The following is a 20515-nucleotide window of genomic DNA, read 5'->3' as shown; positions in this document are numbered from 1 at the left end:
CTGGTTGGCAGAATAGGCTACTGGCTGCAAAACTGCTGATTACTATCACGTTAAGAGCCATGAATTTCCCATAATGTGTAGCAGCAGGACTGAGAAGTATGAAGTATCAACAATTAGTTTTCTGTAAATATGGACTCATTCTGAAATTGATGCCTGCAACATGTTCCAAAAGTTGGAACAAGGGCAATTTAAGACTAAGTAATTGTGAAGGCCACTTTGCCAAAAACGCATAAGGAAAAAATCCCAAATGAAAAGATTCAAGAAAACCAGAGAAACCTGTGTGCAAAGGAAAAGACCAAAAACCAAAATGAATGCCGGTGAACTCGACCTCTCAGTAAAACTGATATACTTCTGTAATGACAGGCTCTGAAAAATACTCTGAAAAATGGTAGTCAATGAACATCATCTGTCACTGCATCCACAAATGCAAATTAGGATTTTCTGCACAATTCATGTTATATGTCAACAATGTCCAGAAAAGCTGCCAACTTCTCTGAGTTTGAGCTCAGGTGAAATGGAGTGATGCACAGCAGAAACGTGTATTGTGATCTGATGAGTCCAAATTAAAGATTATTTATGGAAATAAAGGATGCTGTAATATCCAGGCCATATAAGAAATGGACGATCCAGACTGTTACCAGCACAAAGTTCAAAAGCCAGGGTCTGTCATAGTATGGGGGTATAATAATGCACTTGCACTTCTGTCAAAACACTATGAACATATTTTGGAGCAACATGGGCTGCCTGGTGCTGTCTTTTTCAGGGACATCCATGTTATTTCAACATAACAATACCAAGCTATATTCTGTGTTCTGTATCATAACAGCATGGCTAAGTAATCAGAGAGTATAGGTGCTAGAGTGGCCTACCTGCTGTTCCACTGAAAAAGTGTCTTATAAAGCTCAGAATATGACAACAAAGGTTGCACAGCTTAAAACTGGATCAGTTTGTGTCGTCAGTCCCCATGCAATTATAAATTGTTGTCAAAAGGAAAGGTGATGTAACACAGTGGTAAACACAGTCCTGTCCTGTATCATATTTGGCATGAGGATATATTTACAAAAACAAATAAATGTATATGGTATAAGCATAACATATTATGTTTTTGTACCATTTTCAATTTAATAAAGGTACACTAACATACTATTCACTGATTTCTGTTTTTATTAGCATTTTACAACCTGTCACAACTTTTTTAGAATTGGATTTGTATATATGTATTTATCTCTCTCTCTCTCTCTCTCTCTCTCTCTCTCTCTCTCTCTCTCTCTCTCTCTATCTCTCTCTCTCTCTCTCTCTCTCTCTCTCTCTCTCTCACACTCTCTCTCACTCTCTCTCTCTCTCTCTCTATATATATATATATATATATATATATATATATATATATATATATATATCCATCCATCCATCCATCCATTTTCTAAGCCGCTTCTCCGTCAGGGTCATTTCCAGTCAAAACAGCCATTAAGTACATCTGAGGAGATTAGGTTCAGTCCACATGCCTTGGGAAGGAAAAAGTAAAAGGAAGTTAAGTGCAAAAAGCTACAAAAAGATAGAAAGTCAAATATATAAAGAAAATGGGACTCCTCACAACTGAGTAGCTAAAAGTTTAGAAGCCTAGTCACTCAACATCATCAAAACTGTATGTCTAAATCATTTCACACTTACTTCACATCTGAAAAAATCCACATGGGTTTCTGTCCATCAATCCATCATGAGAAGTAATCTTAACACTATGACACTATAACACTTCTAAACAGGTGTGCAGCTGCCAATAAACCATTTGTTTGAAAAGGAAATTGTGCAACAAAAAAGTGCAAAACAAAGAATCCAAACAATGAACTGGCCACCCCAGAGTCCAGACAGAGTCAACAGAGTCCAGACCTCAACATCACTGAATGTGTTTCGGATTGTTGGACCCTGAGAAGCAGCAAATGCAACTGAAATTTGGAGATGTGGAAAATATTGATATTAGATATAGATATACTGTAGATATAGATGTAGTTATAGATATAGATGGTTTCTTTAAATGTAAAATGTGAAGTATTTGGACAATGACAACATTTTGGCACCTTAAGGCATATATTGTATCTCACCATCTCCAGTGCAATTAATTAGTACATGCTAACTAAGTTTAAAAGTCTGACAACTAAAATTAGCTATGTCTGTTAATTAATCTAAATGGATCTTATGAATCCAGTCAGCAGAACTTAAGAAAGCAAAGGACAGGTGGCCCAAAGTTATGGAGAGTCCTCTGTGAAGCAAAGCAGTTCTATAATTAAAAAAAAAAACTCATTTAAATGAATGCAGCCATGCAAAACTGCACTATACTTATTAACATGAAACCATTTATTTTGAAATAAAATATCATTCTTTGTGTCGTGTCTATGCCCAGTTAACATTTCAGCACAGTTCAGCCATTCTCTGTGCATCTGTGAGTACTTAATATGCAATTTAGAAGCATCTGGGTCAAACTTTTAAAACTAAAAACCAACGTAAGCACAATTTTGAAATGTTGCACGGGTGTATGAAACAAATAGAAGTTTTTCTTAAAAAAAGTGTGAAGATGAAAATCATGAAAATTTATGGTGTGGCAAGACCACATAGAATAACCCTATAAGTGCATACACACACACACACACACACACACACACACACACACACACACACACTAAACTAGTATCTTTCTGTCTCACCCCTTCCTATCTCTCTAATTCTTTCTCATGCACACACACACACAGAAATACTTCTCAGGTTACACAGTAAGATCACATACAGTGGAAACCAGGGCAAGAGGTCAAATGTCAGGGTCAGTGTCACACTGTGGATGTCTCACGTTGCCACTGGCACAGCCTTGATGTCATAGGGAGTAACCAGAGAAAGGAGATGCTTCCATTCATAGAGCCAGTGATCATCTCACCTCCCAGGTTCCAAATGGAAAATGGGAAACCTTTGGCTCTTGGCAAGTAAATTTTTTCCAGTGTCTCAGTTGCTGCTAGGGAAAGGTGTTTGACACACACACCCCTGAGCATGTAAATCTTTAAACACACGCTGGTGGTGTCATTTGAGTGCAGCTGCTGATGATGCATGTAATGAGCAGACAGATGGAATAAGAGACATGTAGATCAGGCTAACATGCCTTTTTCCACATTTACCTTCCTAATAAAAGCAGAAGTAGTCAGAGAAGAAGCAGACCCTTAGGCGTCTTGAGAAGCAGGAGGTTAGCGAGAACACCTTTCATCCAGTTATTCCATCCCCCACTTTCTTTGATTTTTGATGCTATTGATGTCTCTACTTCAGAACAGAGCTTTGATCTATGCATGTATAATGGTATGGGCAATTTAATGCTGCTATCTTGCTTTAATTCCAGTCAAACTCTTTACTTTGCCTTAACATCCTCTTATACAGCCAATTATCTCTTTACCCTGCTGACTTCTTCCCAGCAGCCTTTGTGAAAGTTCTGGAATTAAACATCGTCTCATTAGAATAGGTCACAGTACAAAAACAGACCTTACTTGAATGACAATATACTCACCTGCCACTTTATTAGGTACGCTCGATTGTTCAATTGCTTGTTAACACAAATAGCTTATCAGCCAATCACATGGCTGCAACTCAATGCATTTAGGCATGGAGAGGTGGTCAAGACAACTTGCTGAAGTACAGACCGAGCATCAGAATGGGGAAGAAAGGTGTTTTAACTGACTTTGAACGTGGCATGGATGATGGTGCCAGACGGGCTGGTCTGAGTATTTCAGAAACTGATGATCTACTGGGATTTTCATGCACAACCATCTCTAGGGTTTACAGAGAATGGTCAGAAAAAGAGAAAATATCCAGTGAGCGGCAGTTGTGTGGACGAAAATGCCTTGTTGATGTGAGAGGTCAGAGGAGAACGGGCAGACTGGTTCGAGATGATAGAAAGGCAGCAGTAACTCAAATAACCACTTGTTACAACCAAGAAATGTTTCCAACCCCTTATTGAAAGTATTCCATGAAGAATTAAGGCAGTTCTGAAGGCAAAAGGGGGTCCAACCTTTTACTAGCAAGTAAGTAAAAGGTACTTTACTGTACCTAATAAAGTGGCCGGTAAGTGTATGTGTTGAATGCAGCCTTTGAGTGCGAAATTGGAACTGTTGATTGACAGATAAATGATTCTTCAGGCAGCTATGACATTGCTCCATATCAAGCTGAATTAGTGACGGATTGGATGTAGCTTACAGCACATTTTACGATTCCATATGGTTGGAATTATGAACTCTGCATAAAGGAGGTGATACATGGAGTTCAATTTGCATGGGTATGCAAGTGGATGCCTCCCAGAAAAAAAAATAAGATACTAAATCATCCACCTTGTGCAGCTGCCAATCTCTCATTTCCATGTCCTTTGGATGTCATTATATCTCCTAGGATTCTTGCCTGTCAGTATTTTAATTCCATTGAGATTTACATGCCAAGTTGCCTTCAAAGTCAACATTTTCTTTGTTACTTCATGTCTCTGGTCATATTAAGCACAATTCTTCAAATAATTTAAAACATACTATTTTGTTTTCTCCATATTGTTTATTCAAATCCAGTCATTCAATCCAGTTTATTCAATCCAGGGAATGACTTTCACCCAACTCTAAAACATCTTCTGGATGCCAAAGTGGCCCAACAAGATCTTAAGTTGCCATGCTAGTGATGCCACAGATACCCATGGCCAAAAGTCCTTGCTCACTTTGAATGCGTAGGACAGCCCTCCCTCTCCCCTCATCACTAAACGCAGTGTCAGCCAATGTAGCCATCTGTTACCCGGCATAACACAATTGGCAGCTAGTGTTGTCCTCCAAAAGTTGCTTTGTTCAACGATGTTGTGTAAGAACTCTTTCAAAAACAATGTGGTGGCACTACCCAGCCTGGTAGCATTATGTGATCGGGGAGACGTATCTACGGAGCGGAAACTGGCTATGACTGAATTGAACGGAAAATTGTGGAAGCCTAGAAAAAAAAAACACCTTCTAAGTTTTGCTTATGTCACTGTGTGCCAGTGGACAGGGAAAAATATAATTATTAAGCAATTCTGTCATGTGAAATGCTCTTTTATTTATACCAGCAGAAAGAGCACAGGAAAAAGGGTGGTTAGCACAAAACCCCAGTAACTACCCCAACAGGCCAACACAGAATAACACAAATAACATGTACACACATTTTAAACTAAGTAACAACAACATTAACAACATGAAACAACAATGTTTAGCATCTCTTTTATGAAGGGCCGGGTGCATGATACAGCTCTGTATACCATACCTTTAAAGCCTCTTGTTGAAATGTGGAGCATGTAGCAGGTGGGGATAGTGACAGCAGCAACGCCATTCCTCTGTTCTGCCATTCCGCTGTTATCACTTTCTCTGCCATCCACTGCTCCATTGACACTAGCAAGGGTGCTACTTGTATGCATTGCCCCTACCCTAACTGCTGTGACCAGCTTCACGTCCCGCATTTCCTTCCTGAGATTAAGCATGGCCTTGGCTGCTGCTAGGAAATCTAAGCTGAGCATGCATACATCACGACTGTTAGTGACTGACCTGAGATGGTTGATGCTCACCTCCTGGTCATCTGATGTGCCTCTTTCAGTATATGGTCATAGCTTGTCAGAGCCCATGTCAATAAACAGGTTGGGCTGTCTGCTTAGGCTGATGGCATTGTCTGTTTCAGTACCCCCTTTTCCTACACCGCCAACATACTATTTGCTCCACTGCCACTCACTTGAGGGCAGTGCAGCACACCATCTCTGCATCAAGCCTCCGCAGGCCATGTACCACTGGGTTAATCTCCCTGATGCCTCTTCACTGAGGATGAGCTCAGCTATCACCACCTCAACAATGACTGCTCAAATGCCAGCTGGTTTGGCAAACCACACCTGCCACCTCAGTTTCTCTGGCCACAGCACATTCAGGAAATACTCCAATACCAGGCCCTCCTCCACAGCACTCGCAAACATGGGGTATGGCTGCTGAACCATTGTGCTCAGCTCTGCTGTCAGCACACTTATCTGCCCCCATCTCACATAAGTCTGTCCAGGAGAAGCTTCCTGATCGACTGTGCCAGTGTCTTCCTGAACCAGCACTAGAGTGGTCAATAGCACAGGTCCGCAAGCACCTGGAGCACTTTTCCTTCCAGGACCAGGCACAGCTGAATTGTAGTGACAGCCGCCATCTAGCCATGATGTTGCATAACCACTTGCAGATGCACAGAGTATGGCTCCAAGGCAGTCTTGCTGTTGTAGTGTGGGAGGTGGATGTGCATCAGCTCCTTCTCACTGGGGTCCAGCTGAGCTCTGCCTTTAGGCCTCACCATGCTGCTTCTTTTGTTGCCGCACAAGGTTTGCTGCACTGCATCCACTTCTTCTTTGTCGTCCATCTGTAAGTTTGTTGAAGCACTGTTCCATTTCTTGCCTCTTGCCGCTACTATCCCACTTCTGACACCAATTTGTTGGTATACAATTTGACCATTATTTATAATAAGGCCATTATTTTTGCCTTTAGAATTGCTTTTTTTATTAAGACTAGCATAAAAGGCACATGAAAAACAGCTGGAGATAGCAAGTGGTTATCTGTAGCCATACACCTTCACTTTGTGGTTACCACAAAACTCTACTAATTATCCCAACAGCCCAACACAGAATAACACAAATAACATGTAAACACACTTTAAACTATGTAAGAAGAAAATTATCAACATGAAACAATCACATTTAAGATCTCTTTTATAGAGGGAAATGGGGCATGTGGCACAGCTCTGCATACCACAACTCTAAAGCACCTTCTTGTGTGGCAGCCACCACAATAATATGTTTCAGTTTCTACTCCCATCAGCCTACATATCACCAAGCAAAATGCTCAGCTTCCTCAGAGACCGTCCCTTAACCTGGAAATGTGTCACTATAAAGAATATTTTGTTTTACGATTTTTGATTCACACAGACTTTACAAAACATATCACAGTCTATGAAATAACAATATAATTGTAAGATTGTCACAAGCTTTTAGTTGGCTGCATCTTATAACTCAATATGAGTTCTTATACCATGGTATTGAAAAAAAGTCTGATTCAGTACCAGCTCTAGTACATTTGGTGCCCTAGGCAAGCTTCAGCCCCATCATGCCCTTCTTTTAGCTGCCCAAACATAACAACTGCAAACTAAAGTGTAAAACAATAATAATTTTTATTTCTTAAAAACCCTTAGTACTCAAATCAAAATATAAATTAAATAACTAAATGTCAATCAAATTAAACAAATGGGTAAAACTACAGAAATGTTAAACAAACAAACAAACAAATAGGAGACCCTGACCAAAAGGGTGATGGCTGTTTTCTGCCAATCTTTTTCAATTTTCTATTTTTTTTTAAAGTTGGAAACTAATCTATTTTTTAAAAAAATAAATAATGTTGGAAACATTCTGTGTATAAATGCAGAAGACAGAACAAAAAAAACTTAAAATTTCAAAACAATAACTTGACTTGCTGTGCTGATAACATTAACAAGTGCTCCATCTGTTATGCATGACTGCTGATACAACTTCATTACTTTAATATGTTAGTTAGCATGCTAAAGCCTGCATAGCTAGTGGCATAAAAGGCAATAAACAAAAGTTTTAAGCCAAAGTTTATAGCCAGACAAAGCAATTACTTATGCAATATATGTCTGTTATGTTCAGAAATCTCAAAATACACTCAGCTGATTAGCTTATCTAGCGAATAGTGAGTACATTTACAGTTAATAATCTACTCCTTGCTGGCCCCTCCTTTGCTTGTGTGGCCACGTGTGTAACATAGGTGTGATGCACTTTCAGGTGGTGAGTCGAAGTTGGCGAGGGCATGTTAAAAAAGGGTATCAAAACAAGACCTAGAACTGTGCCGGTCTGATTACTGAAGCCTAGGCAATCCAATCACAGTACAGGAAGAGAAATATCTGAAAAGCTTTTTTCCTGTGCTAGAAATGAAGTATATCTATGGTTCATAGCTGCATCTCCACCATCTTAGCTTCTCTGGCATACAATACCACTAAAATGTTACACAGATGGATGCATATCCCTGTGTGTGAGGCACACACTAGGAACAAGAACTTTTACAGCCTTTGTAACTCTATTGCAGAACTGTTAAGATGATTACGTATTTTGGGGAGGGGCAAAGCAGGTCAGTCAAAAAAGGCTTTTATGGTGATCAGTGAAGGCAGAGCCAAGAGCAGAATTCAAATGATGACAGAAAGATCATCCTGTGATATGCTGAAAAAAATCAAACACACTGTTAATGTGATTAAATCTACAGGTGTGTTTCTGTCCTTCACCTGAGTGGGGGTTTTACACCCTATACTTTCCATTTAAGGTGGTCACACTACCTGAACACTATAACCACAAAGCAAAAGCAACCAAGCTGCAATTAGTGAGCCTCATATGAACTGTGGCTGATAAAAAGGAGGCGTTTTTACAAAAACAATCTTGAGTAAGTGAAGATGTGTTGGAGAAAAAAAAGAAGAAGAAACAAACAAGATGTCCAGGTTCAGAGCTCCCCCTAGTGCACAGATAGTATACTACATTTAAAAAAACACCATGTATGTGGCTTTGGCTTATTTGGGTTGATGCAATATGCTGATGCACATGTGTATGTAGGTCAGTAGTTAGCAGTGATTGCACATAAGAAGTATTATCCACTAGCCTTAACGCAAAATGTCTGACTAGAGGTAAAGGCCTGGTGCACTGGGTGAAAGCAACAGTGACTCACCCTGCCTCCTACATATCACAGTCAGTTTTCTGAATCCATTATTTGTGTAGATGGCCTTCCCACTGTGAATTCTTATCACTTGGCAACAGAGATGCTTGAAAATTGGACTGATTGAAGGAGTGGTGCAAAAGGTGAAACAGGACATTTGAATACAGTGATTGGGTGCATCGTGCTACTTTCCAACTGCATGCTGCTAAGTCCCAAAAAGGCAGAAAAGAGAAGTGCGGCTGGGAACAAGGCAGATTCTCTCTGATCTCTCAGCCTGTCTCTCTTGTGTGCCACTCTAAACGGGTCAGAGCACCAAATGTGGGTGAAAGACACATTTCGTAGATAGGGCAGCAAAAAAATGACACTTTCTGACACTTCTAGGCTACCACTGAGACCAGAGGCTGCCCTGCTTATGATTTACTAAACAGCCAGGAAAATAGTTCTCTCAAATCAACTGTCTGTAAACCGTTTCGAAGCAAAGACTCATTAAAAGGTGATTTCATTGTTATGTTATATGTCAGTCTCCAGGAGGCTAAATTCAATTTCTCAGAAATTTCTAGGCCCTGAATAAATACTCTCTTTGTTGATCTCCAGGGAAGCATCTGTTTCCCCTCTCATTTCTTGAAAATATCCAAGACTAATTATACAACCTATTGTTACAGTCCACTCCAAAATGTTTTGGCCACCTTCATCGCCTTCATAGGCTAAATTCAATATATTAAATAAACCTCACGAGTAATATTTTGGGTTTGAGCAAAATGGCCATATGCATTCTTTTAATATTACACTGACTTTTTTTTTTTTTTCATTTTTCTTTAGTAACACAGTTTTTTGAAACCATTAATATTTGATGTAGCCTGTCCTGGTGAGAATTACAGCACTGAGCCGTTTTCTGCTTAACAAGGTTAGAGAATGTGCGTTGAACGATCTTGGACCACTCCTCTAAGCAGGTCATTTCCAGTTCCTTAATATTAGGCCTTCTCTTTTGGACAGCTCTAGGCAATACACACCACAGGTTTTCAATCAGATTTTAAACATGGAGAATGAGAGGGCCGTTGCAAAACTGTAATTATTTGTTCCTACATTTCTCTATGAACTTTTTAATGTGTATTTGAGGTCATTATCTTGCTTAGAGGTGCACCCATGGCCAGGTTTCAGCTCTTTGGCCACGGCAGACAGATTTTAGGCCAAATCAATGTCTGGTGAAATTCATTATGTCACTGATTTTCACAACAGCCCCTAGACCAGTAACATTTAGCTAGTCCTGGTGCTGCATTTTGTGGCTTTCTCTTATGAAAGTATTCTTACTTGGAAGCTTCTGGTCATAGTGGTGGTGTCTGACAGTGGATTCTGAAATTTGAAAATCCTGAGAATAAACCAAACTATGCAGTTCTGAAACTGTGATCTTTCAGTTCTCTTATCCGCTATAACCATCCTCCTCACTGTATGTGGGGAAGGGATGCTCATGTGTCCTATTTCTGGTGAAAACTGTTTCATGCTTTTTAAACTTTTCTATTATCACCAAGATTTTGCTTCACCGTAATTTCAACTGACTCATTTTTTATAACTTGTCCTCATCTGTACAGTTGCACAACCTGTCTATTTTAAGCTGACAGCTCATTGGCTTTAGCAATGTTCGTACATGACAAATAGATTTCACATGTGGAAAAGGAAAACAGGAAATAGTCTTAGAAAACAATGGAGTTCCTGGAGACTAGGAGCAAAAAACAGAAAGACATGTAGGAAAAGAAATTCCAAACAACCATGGAGAACCAACAAATAACCTTAAAATACCTAAAGCTTTTATCTTAGAGAGAAAATCGAGCTCCACTCTTGCTTCAGATCTGAAACAATCCACAGGTGTTTCTGCCTGTCCTTGCACTGTGAGAGGAAAATGTAACACTATGAGTTTGAAAGGATTAGTAGCTGTCAAGAAGCCTTTACTGTAAAGAGGAAAAAGACAAAAAAAATTGCAGATCAAACACAGAAGCTGCTGGTGTTCTCAGAACAATGAATTGAGCACCCCAGAGTCCAGACCAGAACATCACTGAATGTGTTTGAATCTCCATTTTTGTTTATTTTTCTACATCATTTCAAACACCAGCTGTCCTTTGTCTTGTGTAAAAAAATCATGATGAATAGACAAATAGAAATGCTCTAAAATCACTTGGAACAAAATCTCTTTACATGGCAAAGCTGGCGTTTTGCTCAGCGTTTTCTGGGCGGTCCACCGGTGGTTAAGCAGAGTATTAGACAAAATTCCACCTATCATCGCTCATTTTCCACTCACAGTCCTGTTTACATATTTTTCCTTTATTCCTTTCTTTAGTTATACTTTGTGATTTAGTAAATAATTTCAATCAAGCTCAGTGTAATGTCTATGAAATCATTTTATATCAGGCCTAGTCGTGATTTTTTCTCTCCCAGTTGTTTGTAATATTTGTCTAAGTTTGTTCTCTAAAATAGACGACTGTGTGCATTTAAAATTTGTTTGGGGAGATAAAAAACTAGTTAGAGCTAGAGCTTGCAGGGCAGTAATCTGGGCGGTCCGACAATGGACCAGCAGTGGTGTACAGTTAGCGGGGTGCCGACCTGAACAGAAGATCTGTTTGCATCCTGCTCAGCTCCAACTGTGTGACTATTGAGAGCACCTGGGAATAAAGCAGTGCAAATGGATATAATTTGAAAGTCCTATTCCAACTCTCCAGCAGGGGGCATTATTCTCAAACATTTTTCCTGAGGAAACGTTCAAAGTAGAGCGACTGGACGAACATTCCCTTTCCTGAGAGAATCGTGCATTTCTTCCTTTAATCCTCATTGGTTTTGATGCTTTGTAACTCAATTTTTAAAGTAGCCGTTTGCAAAACTGTTTGCTGCTTTAAAAAGTGGCGCGAATGAAAAGTGCCAGCTGATGAAACTACACAGAGGACACAGAGTGCTGATGGAGTCGGTTCTGACCTCAGGCTGTAGAGGGCTGTGGCGTGGTCAGCAGCTTCCTGAGCCCCTCAGCGCAGCTGCTCGGGGTGTCTTGTTTTTTCATCAGGAACTCAGCAGTAATGGCACTTAGACAGACTGACTGCATTAATAAATATGCCCAACATCCATGGATGGATGGATGGATGGATGGATGGATGGACTTCAGGCTAGTAATAAAGACGTGGTCGTTCCACTGTTTTTATTAAATCACTTAAAAGGTTTAATGACCATCAAGAAGCTTGAATTCCATTTCTGATACAATTATAGGTTGTCTTTTTGCAGAGACTTCAGACAGACCGACGGGATTTCTGCTCACTGACCTGTAGGGTGCTGCTGAGAGAAGAGTGATGAGGTCAGCGCTTGCCCCGCTCCCAGTATGTGTCAATCAAAGCGTTACGTCACGCGTCTCCATGGCGTTTCCGGCGCGGTGGGCGGGGCCCCGGTGTCCCGGTCTGGAGTGTGGGAGCGCGAGCGCAGCTTGGACACGGACGCGCGCGGCCATATTCGGCTTCACACAGAGCCACACCGGCTAGCAGGGGCTAGCGGAGACTCGCCGACTGAAAGGCCACCATTCCCAAAATCCGCGGGCACGTTTATGTACCTCGGCGTAGCGTTTGGAGTTCTTTATCGGGGGCTCTCGTGTTTTTTTTCGGGATACGTTCGTCCGAGGCTGAGAGGGAATGGACGTCCGGTCAGCGTGAGGTTGGACGGGATTAAAAAAAAAGCTCCGACATCGCCGCTTTTCTTGAGTGGAAAGTAGCGTAAAGATTTTGTCGGGATTCGCGTTAACGGTAGTTAAAGAAAGATGGAACCGGCGGGCCCTCGAGCGTGAAGAGTGGAGAGATTTATTCAGCGCGGCGGTCGGAAGCCTCGTTTAGAGAAGCTGAACATAATGTTAGGCTTGTTTTGCTAGCTAGCTAGCTGAATAGCTAGCTAGCAAGTTGGAGTCTGGCACTTCAGTGCTCCAAATCGGCCAAACAGATATTCGTGTATTTGTTTTTTTCGTTGCGCCAAGCGGCGCAGGGTTCGTGCTTCCCCCCAGTTCACTCCGCTTCGGGGCTGTTTTTTCTACGCTAGGGAGTGGTGGTCAGGCCTTGACTGATAGAAAATGTCTGCGAAGGTGCGCCTGAAGAAGTTGGAGCAGATGCTCCTGGATGGCCATCAAAAGAACACAAGCTCACTTAGTGTCGAGACACTTCTGGATATTTTGATATGTTTGTTTAACGAATGCAGCAGTTCGCCCTTGAAACGGGAAAAACATGTGACGGACTTTCTGGAATGGGGTGAGTCGGCTTATTCTCTGATAGCGCTTGATTATATTAGTCGCTATCTGCGGCTGTCCCTTTGTAACTGTTAGCTAGCCCAGTAACTCATTATTGAAAATGACTGGCTAGCCAGTTTCAGGCCATAGCCAGTGTGGTGCCATGACAGTTGGTCACCGGTAGCTTATGAATGGTAAATGCTGAATCTTATTCAATTTGTCACTGTAACGTTAATCAGAATTTACTTGTTTAGCCAATGCTTAATTTTCGTTAGGCTATGTGCCATTATTGAAGTAGTTTTTAGGGATTATTTTAACATGGAGCTGCACCAACTGTTCATGTAACGTTGTCTTACCAGATAGCCATAGACATCAGTGATGTCACTTTTTCTGAATTAGTTTCATATTTTCAGACACTTGTGACAAATGACCAGAGGTTTTAGTTCCTGCTTAAGGGCAATGAGAAATCCCCTGCCTTATAATAATGTAAAGTTTGGTCATGTACAAATAGACTGTTGCTTAGTGAATAATTAACAGCTGCTCTGTAATGCTGCGCCTGTTCCTCCATTTTATGCCAGAATCCCTGTGGCTCATTCTGGACTGTTCTGTGTGTATTTGTGAAGCATGTTGGCAGACAAAGTCCCTTACTCCTCCTCCTCTGGTGGAGTTTGCAGTCCACTTGAGATGGACCCAAGGTAGCAACCACTTCTCTCTTTGGGGCTGTCCAGGCCTTGTGGACACACAATGAGAGGATTCTCTGCTCTGAGTGTTTCATTGACGTCAGTAATGAGATTACAGCCCAGTGTGTCTGTTTCCTAAAAGAGCACCACTGTCCTTGAGGAACCCACCACAAGCAGGTGCCACCTCACATCCCATCGTTCACAATGAGCCATGAGTGTGACTCAGTTTCCAGGACTCAGGAAACTTGTTTGTGTGTTCCTCCATAGCCCAGTGCTGGGTCATTCATTTCCTGTCTGGGCTCCTGTTTGTGGAAAATGAAGCTGATTTCTAGCTCTGCAGATGCCTTGTGGTCTACACTTGCAACAGAAGGGTGCATCTAGTATCCATGTGCATCCTGTTAAGGATGTTATTTTAAGTATTCATGTTTTGGAGAGCTCTCTGAACAGCTTTTTAGTTAAAACGTATTCATAGCAGGTGAGCAGTGAGAATGAACTGTTAATTTATCACCGTGTCAGATGATGTTTAAGTTCTTATTAAGAAAGTTAAAGAGGGCGTGTTTCCTGAGCACTGCTTCTCTGTGCTGCTCTTTCTTACACATCTGACATGGCTTATTTTGATTTGACTGTCTTTTTGTAAAATCATGCCAGAATTTTTGTATTGTAATAGTTAATTTTACAGTAAACAGATTTCCAGGAAAGACATGTTTTACTTTTTTAGGGCTTTAGTGAAGGTAAAACATTGCAGTTATCTTTAATAATTGCTAAAACTAAAAATCAAGAGAGCATGATACAACTTTTTCTTTTCTGTTGCTGATACTTATATTGAAATCTTTAGTATTAGCCTATACCTGTATTATATTTCTTCTTTTAAAAAAAGACTAGGTGTTAAAATGAGCTATTTTTAATTGAAGCACTTAAGATACTTTTCTAAAAGTAGGCTATTATGCTCAAACATCACAAACACTGCTAACCCACAGGAAGACATAAACAGCTAACAACATCATGTCACATAATTGGAGTGTGTGCTGTTTGAGGTAGTTTTGATGCAGCATTGAATCAAGTTCCTTTTTATATGGTGTCCCATCCAGCAGCCAAACAACGATAACCATCAGTACTGATATGCCATCTCTAGAGATCAGTTTTCTATGGTGTCAGTACCAGTATACTGCTTTAGACGATGTTGTCTGGTGTGTTTTGTATTCTTTGTTAAATACATTTTTATACTTTGGGTCTTTGCACTTCAGAGACCAGATTTGTACCTCTTTATCATTAGCTGACATATTGACCACATTTCACCTTTTGCTATTGATCACAGCTATAGGTTTACGGTCCATCTCTGCTCACTCTGCCACTTTACTGAGTGCTTAGAAGCTGACGTGTGGAGAAACAGATCAAGGAACATGAGTGCTAGTGAATATTAATAAGATTTCAATTGAGTCAACTTGTAGTTGCTGTGTCTCTTCCGTGCTAGTAAATAATGCATTTCCCAAAAATCAGTGTTCATGATAATTTCTTAAACTTTGCCTTGTCCTGTCCTTGTCATGCTTTGAGAGGACTCATGTGGCTCCATTGAAGAAGTAGAATCGAGGTCAGCGGGATATGGACAGTGGTTTTCAGGTGTTTATGCTTGTGTGCTTACCTGATAGCAGGGCATCAATTACTAATTGAAGGGAGAATAAGACAAGTAAATAAACATATCAACAAGCATTTACCTTCAACTGCAAAAGTTGTCTAGTCCACACGTCTTTGTGATCTCTTCTAGATAAACTTTTTTTTTTAAACATTAAGGATGCATGATGTTATCTGAATCAAAATATCAGCAAATGATTTTTTTGGATGTTTAGATTTTAATGAAATTTCAAACAAGTATTTGTACTAAATGTACTGGAATGTCTGCTTTTTAATCTTTCTACTGCTTTTCTAAGACTGTGTAAACACTATATTTCTCCATAATACTAACCCAGGTTGAAATAGTCTGTTTCTACAACTTACAAATATTTATATCAGCATTGACTGATATGTACATGATAAATATTGTTACGGTGAGGGTGCGCTGATGTTAGAATCGTGAGCTGACAGCAATATCCCATATTTTTCATGTACATATTTGTCGATATTAATTCCAGTACATAAACATATATCATATCACAAATCTTTAACTAGAATCAGTTAAATTGGATTAGCATTTCTAAAATTACTGTAACAATGACATTTAGAGGGTTAAAAATGCTGTCAAGTTAAGCAGTAGCCCAGCGTTGCATAAATGTTGTTTTTCTACAGTTTAATAAATACATAGTTTAAAATATTAGTCAGATCTGAACATCTGCTGATATTTTTTATACAAACATCTGCAGATACGCATATGATCCCAATATCATTGTGCATCCCCAAGTAATGTGCTCAGCCTGCTGTTCTCATATCAGTGTATCCCTCCTGTTTATTATTTTAATAGTTCGTATTCAAAATTGGAATACTTAATGTGTTCAATGTTTGTGTGCGAACAGATGTGGCATATCTCTCTGGATGTGGTGGTATTCATGACAAAAGGGAGGTAGACTGGCTGTGCATCTCTCTGCATAAGGCGGATACAGCCTCAGAGAGTAGCAGCTGAATAGCCTGGCTTACCACTGGTGTTTACATGTAAACAGCATAGGGTTCTGTTCTTTGAAGGCATGCTGCAGAGCAGGTTATGCTTCTGTTTAATTCTGAGAGAGAGAGAGAGAGAGAGAGAGAGAGAAAGAGAGAGAGTGAGTGTGAGTGTGAGAGAGCAAGCTAGCAGGGAGTAGGCTTAGGAAGCATTGCTCTCTGGCTGGCATTCCCCCATGGGATCAGTGCTGTTTATCTGTGCCAGTCTCAAACATCAAAGCCACTGCTAGTCAAGCATGCTGTGCTGCTCCAAGAGCTTTGACTAGAGGATACTCCCCTTTCAACCCTTAACCCTCCCAACACTTTTCAAAAAGGTCTAGAACAAAATACAAGACAACACAAATACCTGGTCCCTTTGGAGAAATAGCTTTTTTGCAGTTGTTGGATTCATGCCCTCTGTTTAAGTGCTCCTGTTCACAGAGTAGCTACTCACTTGCTTTTCTCAGTCTTCAGAGATGCTTTTGTTTGCCTTACCTTATATCTTCATTAAATGGAGAACAGTGGGATGGTGGCATGTTAAATTTAGCTCCTGGAGAGAGCAGACATGGACTTATTTGGAATACAAATGCAATGAATAAGCATGAGCTTAAACTAGACTTGCAAAGATGATAGCATGCTGACTGCTGTGTTGGGGATGTTGCCACATATCCATGCATATTTCAGTTTTTTCTCCATGCGTGATCACCTACAAAAAGGTGAAGTGCTTTAAACCAGAAGCAGTGATTTTACCGTCTCTGCACTGCACTGTGTTCTGAATATTGATATGGCAGTATATCGTGGATAAGCTCATGGTGATATGCTTATTGATTATTGAAGTGATGGCTGTGTTGATATTTATGAATTTACACTTGAATGAAACAGAGAAACATATCAGGTCTGAGAGGACAACTGTTTACATCATCCACTTTTTGGCAACTGTGTTCTAATTCATAGTATACGAATTTGTCATTGTGAGGACTATGTTGCTATGTTGGTAGGTGTTCTGTAACTGACTGTGCTCTAAGAGCTTGTCTCATTGTTACTGCAGTTACAACCCTGGAGGTGGCTGAAGACCAAAAGCAAAACAGCAAAATATCAGAATGACCACAAAAATGTTGACATGAAGATATGTAGACACTTTAGACACTTTACAGTCTCGAGAAAACGCTACAAGAAGATCACCTAGAATGGTTGTCTGGATCCATATAGCCTGTACATATCTAGAGTTCAGAAAATTCCAATCCCTGAGATTTTACAAAAAACTAAGAAGCATGGCTACCAAAGCTGCCAAAGCTCTTAAATAATAAAGCTTACAAATAATAATTTATAAAGCTGAAATTAGCGTTTTTTTATAAATAAATTTAATTCACCAGCTCCTCATTTGAATTTTCTGTTGCACCTTAAATGGTGCTGCAGATACACTGAGGCGTTTTAAACGTAGAACGAATTACAAAAGTTGGCAAATACGAAGCCAACATCAGCTTACCTCAATAAACGTTAGATATATGGAGGCCTGCTGGTGACATCCGGTATTTAAAAAAAAAAAAAAAAAAAAGCCTGCCCACGCCATATTAACATGGGGGAACAAGATCCTAATGCATGGCTCTGACTTAGTAAGGTGTGGGGAAGAGATAATTAAGTTGTGGCCGCATTCTCACGCCTTACTAAAACGTGGCCATGCATTAGGATCTCATTGCCACGCCTTACTAAGTTGTGGCCACACAGTATTTTTTTATTTATGTGGGATGTCACCAGCAGGGCTCCAATGTAAATGTTAAAAGTTGTTCACTAATACTTTTACAGCTGCACACTTACTTTACCTTATGACCAGCACCTCAGACTATAATTATGATGTGGCTCTTAGACGTCTTAGATGTCTTTCATTTTCCTTTGGCTTATTCTTTAATGCATTATTGCATTAGTCAACGTCTGGTGTGTTTTGTTATTGTATGAAATAAAGGAGCTTGTATCATGTTATGTATTGTGTTGTTACTGTGTAGTATTGCCATTGTACACTGTCACATCTTTTGCTATAGGCTTCCATGATAATCATTGTAGTATTCAATAATAGTGCAGTGGTGACATTCATGTAGCAATGTTATTTATTCATTTTTTTGTCCACTTGAAGCATGTGTGAAAGGCAGAGCTGCTGCATTTTTTTTTTCTTTTGACTTTTGTTTTGGCTGCATCCAGTATTAGACAAAGTTGTCTTAGCCTAATATGTGCAATTGATCATTTTTTTCCTCTGGTCTGTCTCAATAACAATGCACAGCCTGCAGTAATCTAGCCAACATTGAACTAAGTTAGCCTAATGCTTGTTCTGTCTAGAATAGTTAGCTTAATGGCCTACTAGTATCAAGCAAATATTGTTGTTTTAAATGTGTGCTGGTCAAACTTCTTATCAAAGACACAGATTAGTGATGTGAAGGGGTGCATGTGAAAGCCAGAGTGATTGACTAGTACCCTGAATAACGCACTTCCCCTGCGCTAAGGAGACTATAAAGAGAACATGCATCACAAACAAGGCAACATTTATATTTCTCTAAATAAGTGCCATTTGTAATGGTGGTTTCTTAGCATTTTCTCTGAACAATATGTTGAACTTTGAAAGGATGTTGTTATGCCGCAGAAGAATTCTGTAATGTCATATTTCAGTCTTTCTAGCAGTAATATTAGCTGGGGAACCCATCCTTCTCAACACAGGATAGTGAAATGAAGTCTGGTCTTAAAACATGAAAATCTTGCTTGAAAAGCTACAGCAGCAGCAGTTTACCCAGTGAGAATGGATGTTTGCAACAGATAAAGCTTTGGATCAATCTTTAATTTTGGCCAGTGTGTCTCTTTACATCACCTGGGAGCTCATATGTATCCCAAGGTGTTGGACTGGCCTGTTCTTTGGTCTCTAATGTAGAAACCTTTTGCATACATCTGTGGATGTGTCAACTTGCAAGGCTTCAGTTGTACAGTAGATTCTTCTGTTTCCACTTAAACAAAGCATCTTAAGCTTAACGCATGCTATTTTAAAGGCTTTTAATTCTTTATTTAAAGAATTATTCTTAATGCTTTAATATCATTACTACTCTCATTAATGTAAATCCTCTGGTGTGAAGTACAGTTGTAAAGTTTTGCGACCTGCTCACCTTTCATAATGTTCCATTGTGTAAATTGAAACCTCATAACATTGTACATAAAACTGGTACAACACAGCAGGACCAGCGCTTATATGCTAATTAGACAGACCAGTAAGCAATCCACTGTTTTAGTTGGCTAATTTTGTCTTTGTTCTTGCGGAAATGAGATTGAATAATAAGATGGTAATGTTATGTGCTCCAATTGTTGCTTGAACCACAGATATCTGACCTTATTTTTAGAAGATGAATTGTCATTTTTGGTTCATGACATGCAGCAATGTTTTAAGAAGTTGGAATCTTCAGCAAACCAACCCCCAGGTCACAGGGTATAACGATTTGCGTTTTAAAAAAAAGGAAATGCATAGTCTGCAACTCCTGTTACATTGGAAATGTCTGGTATGTCCTTCACCATGGGTGTTTTTGTAGCCTGAAATCTCCCATCTGCCTGAATAGGCCTGAGAGTTTATTGCACAACTCACATTCACTGTGCAGGCCACCCTGGATCATCACACATTTTCTTGGCATGCACTTGAGGCTTAAAAAAGCCCTTTTACTCAGAAGGTTAGCTAGGTAACCATTTTGGAATACATTCACTCTAACAGTCATTAAATGTATGCATAAATGTTTGCTGCATTGGATCTGAAATTGCTGCTGTTTTACCAATTTTTCAAATACATTTGGCTCCATTTTTTGCATCACAAACTGATGTTTTAAAATCAACTTTTGTATTTGAGTTAGAATAATAAAATAACAATTATAATATACATTTGTGGATGGAACACACCAGTTGAGGGTATTTGTGTTAAACTTATTTTGTGCATCAAGTTCAAAGGTTTAAGCTTTAAAATTCCTGTGCTCGTGTTTCTTTTAGTCCATCTATCATGAAATTTACAACATGAAAGGTTACATTCCAGGGAACAGCTGCTTTCTAATGATTTCCAAAATGAAATGGAAAGGCTGACTGGCTTAGGCACTTTAGAAGCCTTTACAAAATAATTGAAAAATGTACACATATGAGTGCAAACATTGACTGAATTCTGTATTAATGCATGTAATTGGTGTAACTCAATGGCTCCTGAAAGCTGTTGACGT

General features: G+C 39.7%; 1 protein-coding gene across 7 annotated transcripts in view; it reads left to right on the top strand.

Annotated features, from left to right (window-relative positions):
- Positions 1–12170: 12170 nt before the first annotated feature.
- Positions 12171–20515, top strand: part of cdc42bpb (CDC42 binding protein kinase beta (DMPK-like)) — a 63957-nt gene continuing 55612 nt past the window's right edge. For 5 of the 7 annotated variants that reach the window (XM_017683690.2, XM_017683688.2, XM_037537585.1 and 2 more), the window contains exon 1: positions 12172–13009. In XM_017683690.2, coding sequence (XP_017539179.1) covers positions 12835–13009 — 175 coding nt within the window. In that variant the 5' untranslated portion in view covers positions 12172–12834. Of the gene's footprint in view, positions 13010–20515 lie in introns of all 7 variants that reach the window. The other 2 variants (XM_037537583.1, XM_017683693.2) reach the window with 2 other exon arrangements.

The sequence above is a fragment of the Pygocentrus nattereri genome, chromosome 4 (assembly GCF_015220715.1).
Source record: "Pygocentrus nattereri isolate fPygNat1 chromosome 4, fPygNat1.pri, whole genome shotgun sequence".
NCBI classification, from domain to species: Eukaryota; Metazoa; Chordata; class Actinopteri; order Characiformes; family Serrasalmidae; genus Pygocentrus; species Pygocentrus nattereri.
The sequence above is the reverse complement of the archived record's forward strand: the minus strand, read 5'-3'. Positions and strand labels throughout refer to the sequence as shown.